General features: G+C 40.9%; 1 protein-coding gene across 3 annotated transcripts in view; it reads right to left on the bottom strand.

The window, feature by feature from the left end:
• The window catches only part of LOC122873896 (E3 ubiquitin-protein ligase SMURF2-like), a 67,258-nt gene that overhangs the window by 4,872 nt on the left and 49,650 nt on the right, over positions 1-12,736 (bottom strand). The window contains exons 11-16 of one of the 3 annotated variants that reach the window (XM_044191207.1): positions 11,986-12,042; positions 4,806-5,019; positions 1,791-1,894; positions 1,540-1,654; positions 764-942; positions 81-218 (exon numbers count right to left, since the gene is read on the bottom strand). In XM_044191207.1, coding sequence (XP_044047142.1) covers positions 81-218; positions 764-942; positions 1,540-1,654; positions 1,791-1,894; positions 4,806-5,019; positions 11,986-12,042 — 807 coding nt within the window. The remainder of the gene's footprint in view (positions 1-80; positions 219-763; positions 943-1,539; positions 1,655-1,790; positions 1,895-4,805; positions 5,020-11,985; positions 12,043-12,736) is intronic. The other 2 variants (XM_044191208.1, XM_044191209.1) reach the window with 2 other exon arrangements.

The following is a 12,736-nucleotide window of genomic DNA, read 5'->3' on the forward strand; positions in this document are numbered from 1 at the left end:
GTGGGGCTGAAATTGAACTTGGTTGCTTGCTGCAGGTTGTTGTCACATCCTTCTTTGTGTGTGTGCATCCCTCTCCATACCTGACATACTCCTTCTTGGTGTCCTCTGAGACGGGCATACTCTTGCCATTGGGTTTGAGTTCATGTTGGATGATTTCTCCATAGGCATTGTGCTCTACACAGAAAGTGTGGTCCAGGACGCCGGTGATGTCATTGTCCCTAAAGAGGGACAACAGGAATCAGTTTGCAGCTTCTACAGAAATTGTTTCTCTTCACTCCATTTTTTCCTTCATTTCGTAGGATTGATCCTACGAAATTTACTGTAGGTCCTATCAAGGGAAGATTATTGCAGCGTCCTCATGTGGGAAACACTCAATCTTCTAAACCAGCAAGGACGTTCATTTTTAAAATCAGATGTAATCAGCTTAACTTGCAGCAGAGGGCGCCACAGTCATTACGAAGTTGAGGACAGTTTGCATGTGCATCTTAAGTACTGTATATGTGCTCTGTCCCTTTTTGTGTATGTGTTGAATTTATGTGAAAGCATCTGTAAATGTTGTTTACTGCTCTACTGAAATAGGAAAATCAGTATTAAGTTACAGGTTATAGAAAATAACTTTAAAGTAACCTGTATTTCTACTTGTTTCTAATTGTTTTTGCACTTAGTGTTTAATACCAGTAATATATGTGTTTCCTCTAACTTTGAGTTGCTAGTGAGAGAATTTAGAAAATGATAGGTTGCCTGGAAACAAAAGAAGTCTTACAGGATCCAGACAAGGCTGTTGTGGAGGTCGGGGTCGACAGACTCCATATCGTCCAGCGTGATCGGTTTGCCCAGCAGCTGTTTGTAGAAGGGCAGAGTAAAGCCTCCGTCGATGTAGTGGCCGTGAAACACCGCCATGCCCATGATACGACCCACGAAGTGGAAGTACGACAGGTGCTCCTGCACATTAAACAGGGGTATTGATATGGAGGCTTTTATTCAAATCATATCAGTTTTTATATTACATAGATAGATTAAGATTGTTATTATTATTATTATTATTATTATTAGATTATATTATTATTATTTCTACCACAATGCCAGTACCAAAGAGGCATACCCAAGAAAGGAGACAGTTCACTGCTCTATCAAATGTCAGCATAATTTACAGCATGCAAAGAAAAAGAATTATAATTGTCCACATACTGAGTGAGCAGAATCCAAATACCAATAATTATATATAGAATTATGAAATTCTAATTATAACAATGAATCGCCCATAAGACTTTTTTATATATACACACACACGAAATTCATATGATGTCATATGACAGATTAAATTAGTCTGATTAGAGACCTGCTGCCCTATAAACATTGCTGACCACTTTTTAAAAATGTGATTCTAGCTTGATCATCACAAAGACATCCTGTCTTCATCCCATATTCTAAGAGAAATTTTAAGGTTTCTGTCTGTATCTGATGGCTGGCTGGATACATAGTTTATTACCAGACGTCTATTACGAGTTATATATGATTATAAAAATGAATTATTCCTACCGGGTTGACAGCAGAGTCAGGGTTAATCTGTAGAGTGTAGATGTCATCTCTGGAGTACTGGAACAGGCCGTAATAGGGGTTCAGCATCTCGTGGGACAGCAGGTATAACCATTCCCTAACGCACACACACACACACACACACGCACACACAGATTCACTGTGAAAATTGTACTTCAAATAATGCTCAAACAAGCATAAAAAAAGGCTGGCTGACATTTAAAGCTCCAAAAATTAAACATGTGACAAAGTACCTTGCTACCCCGCCATAGTCAAGTCCCTCTTCTCCTCTGAATTTGATCATCAGTCTTTTCCAGAGGTCCTTTGGACGCATCTTCATCACCTGCCGGTACGACTCCTACAATTCAACACATACAGCAAATTTAATATAATACAGAAAACAAGACCAGCTTTAACATCACTGAACATGACTCTACAATATAATTTGAAGGACAGCACTATTACCTATTAACTTTGGAGGTTTGCTGCCGTGTGTGTGTAAGTGTACATACAGTAGTGTGAAAAAGTGTTTGCCCCCTTCCTGATTTCTTTTTTTTTGCATGTTTGTCACACTTAAATGTTTCAGATCATCAAACAAATTTAAATATTAGTCAAAGATAACACAAGTAAACACAAAATGCAGTTTTTAAATGAAGGTTGTTATTATTAAGGGAAAACAAAAACCAATCCTACATGGCCCTGTGTGAAAAGGTGATTGCCACCCCCCCCCGTTAAAACATAACTGTGGTTTATAACACCTGAGTTCAATTTCTCTAGCCACACCCAGGCCTGATTACTGTCATACCTGTTCTCAATCAAGAAATCACTTAAATAGGACCTGCCTGACAAAGTGAAGTAGACCAAAAGATCTTCAAAAGCTAGACGTCATGCCGAGATCCAAAGAAATTCAGGAACAAATGAGAAAGAAAGTAATTGAGATCTATCAGTCTGGAAAAGGTTATAAAGCTGAACTGCTCTCTACCAAAAACTCCTGAAGGAGAATGTCCGGCCATCTGTTCGTGACCTCAAGCTGAAGCGAACTTGGGTTCTGCAGCAGGACAATGATCCAAAACACACCAGCAAGTCCACCTCTGAATGGCTGAAGAACAAAATGAACACTTTGGAGTGGCCTAGTCAAAGTCCTGACCTGAATCCTATTGAGATGCTGTGACATGACCTTAAAAAGGCAGTTCATGCTCGAAAACCCTTCAATGTGGTTGAATTACAACAATTCTGCAAAGATGAGTGGGCCAAAATTCCTCCACAGCGCTGTAAAAGACTCAGTTATCGCAAATGCTTGATTGCAGTTGTTGCTGCTAAGGGTGGCCCAACCAGTTATTAGGTTTAGGGGGCAATCACTATTTCACAGAGGGCCATGTAGGTTTGGATTTTGTTTCCCTTAATAACAACCTTCATTTAAAAACTGCATTTTGTGTTTACTTGTGTTATCTTTAACTAATATTTAAATTAGTTTAATGATCTGAAACATTTAAGTGTGACAAACATGCAAAAAAAATAAAATCAGGAAGGGGGCAAACACTTTTTCACACCACTGTAGTGTGCGAAGCAGAGTAACTTCTACAAAGCTAAGATTGTTATGGGACCAACACACACCTTCAGAGATACCAGGTACTCATGGTGTGCACGACAAAGATTGCAGGAATAAACCAAACGGCCTGGTCTGTCCAGCTGCATGTGCAGTGTCACTACACTTTGGTTAGACTGAGGGAAGTATGCTTTGATTATGAAGCTATGAAGGTTAACATGAAGGAATTGATGTATCCAGTGGAAATATAGATGGATTTCCTCTTTACAATCAAGGATTGGCATGTTAAGAGGGGGCAGAAAACCCATTGGCACAATGTCACAATACCTTATTTGTGGACATTATTAGTAGTCATAATGATGCAAGCTGCTGGAAAAACATTAATTTTAAAATTTAAATGAAATATTCTTTCTACAACACACACTGAGACTCAAGCCTAAAATACAATAAATACTACTATCATTAAATCTTATGATTTAAGTATTGCTTTAAAAATAGGACATTAATTGCAGTGCATCCTGGTAATTCTCTAAACTCAAGTTATCCAACATGTTGGTGAGCAAAAACATTTCTGGGCAAAGTGTCCAAAATGTTGAAAACCTCCATTGAATTAATGATGGCATGTACACAGAGTGAAACATTTCATTTGTGTTAATCATATGTCAACTTGCGGCACAGAACGTGTAGATAGGAAATCAGACTATAACCATTTTAAGTGCATGCACACGCTCACATGAACACACTGCCAGCTGTAAACTGCAGCGCTGGTTCCTGCATGAAAACCTCCAGTGGCTCTGCAGGGCTGGTTTTCACACTTAACTTTCCCCTTCCACAGCTGTCACGTCGAAGGAGGATGAAGTCATATTTTTCATTGCTCAACTTGTAGTCATGAAGTTATGTCTGGCCCCAAATACTTGCCACTGCTGCCTTAGCTCCTTTCTTCACCCCCCAACCCCCCAAATCTATTTAGCTGCTGAAATCATCCAGAAAGAATGTCTTGCTTTGGTAGAACAAATGATTGGGAGAGCAAGAAAAAGAGAGACAGACGAGGAGAAAAAAGTAACAGAGAAATGTTTTTTTTTTGTGTGTGGCATTTTCTGTTCTGCTTTTCCTTGAAATCATAAAGCGATTCTGAGTACTGGTTCTGTGTTGCCCTGGGCCCTTTTCTGGTGCACATCGTAAATGGGGTGAAAAAATGTCAGTAAAATGCACAGATCTGAGTGTGAGCATTCTGCTATTGTTTTCATGGACATTTAGAGTTTACATGTCAGCACATGATGCTTTGAATGTCAGATGATGAATTTTACGAACACATTATACAAATTCATGGTAAATACTGTGTTATGTATTAATTTATGTGCATGTGTTTGCAGCTGTACTAAGATTCAACAGTCAACCAAATGTTTCCTTTTATGGTTTAAAGCACATCAGAAATGTTTGTTTAGGGTGTTGTGTTTGAGTATCAAGACTATTTTTTTTTAGCTAAACGTGCACTCCTGAAGTGGAACATTTCAGACAAATAAAGTTTCTGGATAATGATGGTTCACAACCTATAAACATAAAAAAAATATAGTGTTTGTGTTCCCCTTGCAGTTTTCTAGGTAGCATGACTTTTCTCAAGAACTACAAGTGCACTGTTTACATGATCTTTGTGTGTGTGCGCATGTGTGTGTGAAAGGGTCATACTCTATTCAGGTGTGTAGTTTAAAAAAATTTTTTTAACCTCAAATATCTCCTCACGGCAGACCTCGATGCGGCAGTGGCCGGCCTGGGGTTGTTGCTGAGAAAGTTCCTGCCGCAGGATCTTCAGCTTCTGCACCAGGTCTCTTTTGTATTTGGGCACTGTCAGGCACTCTGCCTCTTCGGGCAACTGAGCTGGTGACAAAACTTGCTGAGGGACCCCAGGACCACCCTGGTCCTTCGTCTGAGGCGGATGACTGGAGGGATAATGTGGTTGAAGGGGAGGAGAAAGATGAGCAGTCAAGGAGGGATGGATTGAGATCAACAGGGTGTGAATGGGCAGATAAGTGACAAGAAAGAAGGGCAGAAGGGAAAAGACAGAGGAGAAGAGTCATATGTCAGTATAATTCACCATTCACTTAAACAGCAGTATTAAAACAGTTTGTCCTGAGCTGCTCTTCCATCCAATTTCCATTTGATGTATTACAGCTGTTTACTGTCATATGGTCATTGGGATATTGTAATTTGTGTTGTGCACTGCTTTGACTCCAGTGAAGGCAACAGATTTATACAAAGATAGAAGAAAGAGGGTTACTGTATGTCCTGTAGGGAATTCCCCAGCCCCTCCATCTCAAATATCCTCTAACCGCTGAACTAGGGAGTTTTGTAAGAAATTCCCTCTCTAGCCCTCACCCTCCTCTCACCTCTCAAAGCAAAGAGCACTAAACAGAGCCTTAAGCCCTGCGTAAATGTGATCCTGATCTGTGGACAGGCTGAGCCTTTGACCAGACATTTGGTAAATATCACCACCAGGAAAGACCGAGAGGGGGAGATAAGTGGGGTAAGCAGAGAAAGAGATCCACACAGACTAAAAGAAAGAGAGAGGGGAAGAAATATACAAAAGGAGAGTGGTGTAAGAGTAGGTGGCGCCTCTGGCTAGCTCAGCTGAACAGATAAGCTGATGTGCTCTCTTTGCCCTCCTCCATCACACATTTCACAAGTCCACAACTTCTCCAACTTTATCATTTTAATTCCCCCTAAATCATTACTACAGCTGTGTCTCTGTGTCTTCAACTCCTTTCCATCTCAAGATATCATTACTTCCTGTCTCAAGCATAAAGAAGCTGACAGCCAAAGTCGTTTCCCAGTAGGTACCCCTGCGCACTACCAACCACAACTGGAACTGCCATCATCCAACCACTGGAGCTGCCACCCTTCCTCATACTATGAGGTGGAGGGAAAATAAAACACCAACATTTCTGTATACTTCCAGTCTTGTTTTCATCGACAAGCACAAGCACCGAAGATGCCTTTCTCTTAGCTGCAAATGACATTCTGATCAATGTAGATTCAAGCCACTGCTCTGAGTTCATGTTTGCCTGACCAAAATGCAACCTTTATAATTTTGAAATTTCAGGACAACAAGGTTAAGAGTGGGAAAGGGTGTCAGCAGAGAAGCATGCCTGTTGCACAGTGGACTGAGGAACTTAACTCGAGGAACTTAACTCCTGACCTTTATCCCCCTTTGCTCTCTTGCCATTCAGGGCCTGTATATTCTAAAAAAGATGAGACAAATATAAAATACAATCTTGACAAAGGTGAGCCGTAGTCAATGCTCTAGTTCAGCCCTCCTCCAGCCCCCATTGTGGTGTTGGTGGTGGGATGCCTGGGTGGGCCTCTTAAAAACATAATCCATCTCTCCCTTCAACTGGACAGCAGCCCTCATTTTTCCTGTGAAGAGACGCTGAGCCAGCAGAGGACTTCTTTAAAAGAAGCTACTGTCCTCCGCTGGGAGTGGAGTGTCGAGGCTGCTGTTGGCCAAACAAAGGCGCCACACCAAGAGGCCTGAATTGGTATATAAAAAGGAAGGAGTGACCTTCTAAGTTAGCAGCACATAGCCACTCACTTATTCAGACACTCGTTGCACACTTGGGTTCTCTGGTTCAGTGGTTTGAAAAAGGCCTCATCTATTCGGGCTTTCCAAACTAAACGGGTGCAGTGTTTCGCCAGTCTATCCCTGTATAATCAAGTCCGCTACTATTTATTTTATTGGCAGGCGCAGGGGCTCCAAGCATGTCAAAGAAAGGGTAAGACTGCAGTGGAGCAGTCCTGAAAACCACTTTAGGAAGGAGGAGGGGAAGAAAAGATGGCCTTAAAACAAAATGGAATGAGTTGCTTTTGGCTAGAAGGCTCAAGAACCATATAATAAAGCGTAATTTCAGCGCACTTTTTTTTTCCTTCTGAGGACACAGTGTAATTAAAAATACGTTTCGACATAGTTCAGCATCTCTGGTTTCCAAATGGGACGAGCTCTGCATATTTGATGGTAAATATAGAAAATACAAGCACAGCAAAGCTGAAAATCTGCCTGAGCCAAAAGAGAGAAATGGTTCCTATTGCTGTGACAGCTTGGGTGAAATACAATGATTGGGGAGAAATATAAACTCTCAAATTCAATATAAAAGCCAGAGGACTTTATTACTGTTATTCCAAGGTGGAAGGAGCGGGAGGAAAAGAAACTGGAGAAGTCAAGAAATGAAGGAGTGAACATTTGCCAGAACTGGGTCACCTGCACCTGAACCTGCAGAGTCATGATAGGCTTCCATCCTCTTTCTGTGTTTGCAGGGAGGCAGACTGGGTGTGTGTTAGGTGAGAGAGTGCATGCACAAGGCTGCGTGTTTGTGTAAGAGAAAGTGTACTTGCTTTTTTTCCCCCCACGATAGCTGGCACAGGTGTGCTGAAATTAGTGTTGAGTAGGTGTAGTGGTGTCAAAGCCACACCAGCCACCCCAACACACCCACTCTGCCCCCCACCCAGCCCAGAGAATCAAAGGGCCCTTTATGAGTCGATCTGGTCTGAGTATCAGCTGGTGCCCTGCTCTTTTACACTTGCCTAAAAAGCAGGAGAGAACAGAGAGGTCGGCCAAACACTGCAGCCGACTCTACAGAAAGTGTCGTCAAAGTGTGTGCATGTGTGAACGGAATTATTTACTTAGACGATGTGTGTGTGTGTGCTTTGCCAGTAAATGTGAGATCTCTAACATTCTTCCCACCTACTAAGCAACCACATCTGCACACTTATACCAGTTTCAAAAATACAGGAAGTACAGGAAACCAACAGCAGACAGACTGCAATGATGAGACTACCTACTGACAAAAATATGTTGCACTTGATGACACTTTCTGAGAAAAAGGAATGAAAGCCCTTAGAGAAAACAATCCACTGTAAAATCAGCTTTGCGCTTTGATATGACTTGTAGGCACACTTTCCCATTAAAAATATAAAAATTTGATAAAATATGGCAAAGTTACAAACCTAGAACGAAAATCAAAATTTTTTTGTATGCGTTTAAGCTTTCAACTAGCCAGACCAAGGCCATGTACTCTCCTGTTCACTCCTATAGAGACAGCCCTTTAATGCACCACATACAGACATATTTATCCTGCTGTATATACAGTTTAGACGACTGGCATTTACTGTACCATCAAGTCACATGTGAGGTTTGAAAAGTACAGTAGAACCAACCAACCGTACGTATGTATGTGTGTTTGTAGTACATATACATATAGTATTTGACACCTACCTGTACCTACTGTACTTTTGACTTTTTACATGTGACTTAATATACACATACACTGTATGTGGGATTTATTGCTAAACCAATCATTTGCATTTATATTTATCTTTCACAAGTTAAATACACCACACACACACATAATGTACCAAATTGCAAAAATACCTGCTGATGCCCACTGAACCTAAATCGAGCAGCAACTAAGCAAACAACATGCAACAACAACATCAGCAAACACTGATGTAATCTTTCAGAAATATACTATGAGCAGGTTCAAGGAAGGAAGCCAAGTATGTGAGAGACAGTGTGGCAGACCACAGAAATGTAGCAGTGTCTGACTGTCTGACAATTCAAGGCCTTCATCAGCCTAAGGTCGAGGGCAACAGCACTGTCTGAGTCATATTTAAACCCAGATGTGTCCTGGAGGATCAGTAGACTGAGGTGCAAATTGCAGACTCACAATGTTGTAATGTCAAATCTGTTCCACGCCATCTAATCTTGCAGACAAAACACAAACAGTTTCCACAGACCGGGGGTATACACCGCTAAAGAACAAAATGGGTTAAGAGATACATAATCAACAATTTTTAAGTTCTAGGTGACAAAATTGAGTACAGTTTTTGTTAGCGGGACAATGAGGAAAAAAAATCCTTAAAGGCTTTATAACATTTCATTTGTATTTCAAGCAACAACAGCACAACAATGTCTGCAAGTTTAATAAGTGATTTTTTTTTTTTTTAATGAAACTGAAACTGCTGTAGTCAAGCCCATAAACTTGACAGGTTTCATAGCTATCATTAAAAACACTACCTATGGTTAAAGTGAAGCTAGGGAAACTTTAAATTGATTACATTTTTTAAATTCAGTTTTTGCCTGATTTGAACAAATACTAGGAGGTAGTGACACTGCAATACTGTATTGACAAAACACCAGGGACACTTAGATGTAACTCCAAAGCTCGGTCAACCATCATGTCTGGCAAGTCAGCATCAAACAGTTTCCTCTGATAGAAACAGACTTTCATTATTTTATTGTTACTGCGATCAGTGTTTTTTCAGGTCGAGGCTGACAGCGCGGCTTGCAGTAGCTTTTTATTTCAAGTCAACACATTTCTTTTTTCATTCTCTCTCCTGACTTAACCAAAGCAAGTCTCTCTCCCCTGTAGCTGTTAAATTAGTTTGACTGACCATTTCTGTTTGCTCCATTGCCAACTGCTATATTTTATTATTTTTATTTAATTTTGTGTCAGTCTGCCAGGAAAAAAGAACAAGAATATTAAGAGAGAAAGATGCACCCCAACAATAATGAAAACATATTCCAGTGGTACAAGGGAAACAGAGGCACAACAGCGAAATGTCCCCCTGCACTCCCTCTCTCTACAGTATGCATACTTTTCTGTACAACCCCTTTCCACTGAACAAAATCAAAACACTATCTATGCAACTCTGTAGATATCTCAAGAAAAACAAAAGATGCATTTTTGCTTAAGTCCTACACACAAGCATGAGGTAACACAAGCCCTTTTTAAACAGAGATCCTGCATTACTGCCATAAAGAAGAACTGTCATGACGCCGGCTTTGTTTTTTCACACTGAACCAAACAACGCAAAAGAGGTGTGACGTGTAACAACAGCGTCAGCGTCTTGTGTGACGTATAACATACGTGGCAGCGACATTGCTTTCTAAACAATAATAATGTTGGGTGTTGCGGTGCTTTTGCCATTCTGTGTTTGCACGTTTTATACAGAACGGCAAGGTGGAATAACGGCGTAACATTCCAGGCTGTATAAAAGGGGCTATGCACTCAGCTGGTCCTGACATGCAACCTCCCTACAACCACCACCTTCAATATCCCTATATGGAAACAGGTCAATGCAGTGCTGCATTATAGCAGGGTCATGGTGGTTGTCTGTGCATTTGCGTGTGGCGGACCTATGTGGATGTTGGGTGAAAAATTCTTAAATCCTGGCGTTGATAAAAGACAGATGTCTTGACACTGAGCCAGCAGAGAGGCTGATAACTTTAACAGTTTTGGAGCACAGCAAAGGGCGGGGGGCAGAGGAGAGAGAATGAGTGAGGACAGAGGAGATGACAAGAGAGGCAGAGGTGTGGAGATGAGAGGATAAAAAGAAATGAACAAGCACAGTAGGAAAGAGGAGAAAAGAAAAGGTAGAAAAAGAAGAGTATGGCAGTGGTTTGACTAGTTGTACTGATTTCTCTCTATATAACAGAGGCTTTAGTAGACCTGAAGAGAAGGTATAACAATGTTAACACTTCCAAGAAATTGTCAATCAGTTTATATATACTGTACATGTACACACATTTGTTGTTTCCTCCATGCATCTCCCCATGTAGCCTCTGTATTTCTGTTTGCTGCTGTTTTTGTTTGTGGGCCTGCTGTCAGTCACTCAGGGTGTTAAGAGTTCAGCCTCTCACCCAGTAAACAATCCAACATTAAGTCTGTGTTGTTGAGACCATTTAGCACGCCCAATAAAATTTTGTGTTTCAGAGCCAAAGCTGAGAATTTATACATTTTAAACCTCTTAAGATAAAATAATTAGCAAAATTATTTCTTGACCCTATGTCAAGTTCTACTTTTGCACTCTTTGAAATACAGTTGATTTAGTGTATAGTCTTAAAGCCAGAATAAAAATCTGCTGTGACACGAACTGTACATAGAGGGTGTTTTAATTTTGTTTTCATTAATCAGCGTGCATCACGGAAAGCTGCATTCAAAATTAGAGCTTGTTAATTTTGACCTTTTCAAAGTTCTAAAACTTTGTCTGGACTCCCTCAAATCTCTCCTAATAAGGAGTCAGACAAGCAGTTAATGATGCTTACTGGGTTACATAGCTGAGCTTCAACTCACAACCAGAGGCTGACACATATGGATACTATTTGACCAAATGACCAGATGTTGATTTCCCAAACATGTCTATCGTGCCAGCCGCTGTTATTGAAATCGGTTAGGACTAAGAATTTGCACTAAAAAAGCAAAGGGGAAAAATCTCCACATCGCTCTATGTTCCTCTTGTTCAAATGATTCCTGCCTCACACACTAGAAGGCGGAAAGTACAGGGAGCTCCCTGACAGCCAAAATACCTGAAGAACGGTCCTAGATTTCATTTGATCATATCAGTGATTCATGTAACTAACAGGTTCCTGCCACACGAATATCACGACTTAGCTAGTTGTCATTTTCTCTAAATTACTCAGCTGAAGAGCCAACACGCTGCTCAAGTATCTAACCCATGTGTGTTCAGCAAGGATAGGAGGAGATAGGTGCTAAGCTAACAGCTGTTGTGCTAACACGTGTTTAGAATTATTTTCCCAAGTGGGGTCAGCGGCTTCGACAGGCCTCTCTGCTGGCTTAGCTGCCTACGAGTTGATTTTAGGTGGAGGTAGACTGCCGACAGACAGCACAAACACACTGAAAGATGGACTGACAGCCCTCATAACATAAATCATTAAATTGCAGGGTGAAGACTTGGTTCAAGGTTAGGGTAAGGCTAGGTTTAGGGTAAGGTTTAGGCAAGTAGTGGTTATGGTTAGGGTAAGTCTTCAGACAATGAATGTAAGCCAATGTAATGTCCCTGAAAGTTATGGAAACATGACTGTGTGTGTGTGTGTGTGTGTATTTGTGGGTTACCTGAGGTTAGTGTTTTGGCTGTCCATGGCCACACGGGAACCATTTGGACTTGGGCTGCTTGAGAAAATAGGAGGGGAGAAGGGAGGAAAAGACAGAGAAAGACAAAGAGGGCGAAAAGGGCATAAAACAGAATATGAATGACAGAGAGGAGGATTGGAGCATTGAAAACAACAGGGGACGGGATTTAAAAAAGGAACAGCGAGACAGGACAGACAGGACAAACAGAAAAAGAGCAATACAGAGGAGACAAGTAAGAGGACACAAAGAAACAGAATTAAGGTAGATTAAAAAAGAGAGACAATTGCACAGAAAATAAGCAGAGGAAGGAGATATAAAGTGTACAGTGATAAAGTCCAAAAAATGGACAAATATAGAGAGGAAATGGATGAAAAGATAGCAGCATCAGTGAGAAAGACCATTGACAGAGAGACAAGACAGGCAGATAATAGGGGAAAGGACAAGAAGAGGAGAACAAAAATATAAGGTGAGATGAATTAAGCCAAGACAGCCATCAGCCAGCAGACATATACATTGCTGGCGGATTCGTGGCTGTAGTGTGTATCACAGGTTCCCAAACAGTTTTTCCTTCTTTTCAGGTTTTTCCAGCATCCCCAGATAGGAGTCATCATGTCCATTTCCAGGATGGACAGAGTGAGTGTGAAGCTACTTTTAAAATCACTAAGCTGCTAACAGTCCTCAGCAGAAAATAGTTCTGAGACTAAACCAGGACCAGCAGTACAGTTGTGCGTCA

This window comes from Siniperca chuatsi, linkage group LG3 (assembly GCF_020085105.1).
Source record: "Siniperca chuatsi isolate FFG_IHB_CAS linkage group LG3, ASM2008510v1, whole genome shotgun sequence".
In the NCBI taxonomy this organism is placed as follows: Eukaryota; Metazoa; Chordata; class Actinopteri; order Centrarchiformes; family Sinipercidae; genus Siniperca; species Siniperca chuatsi.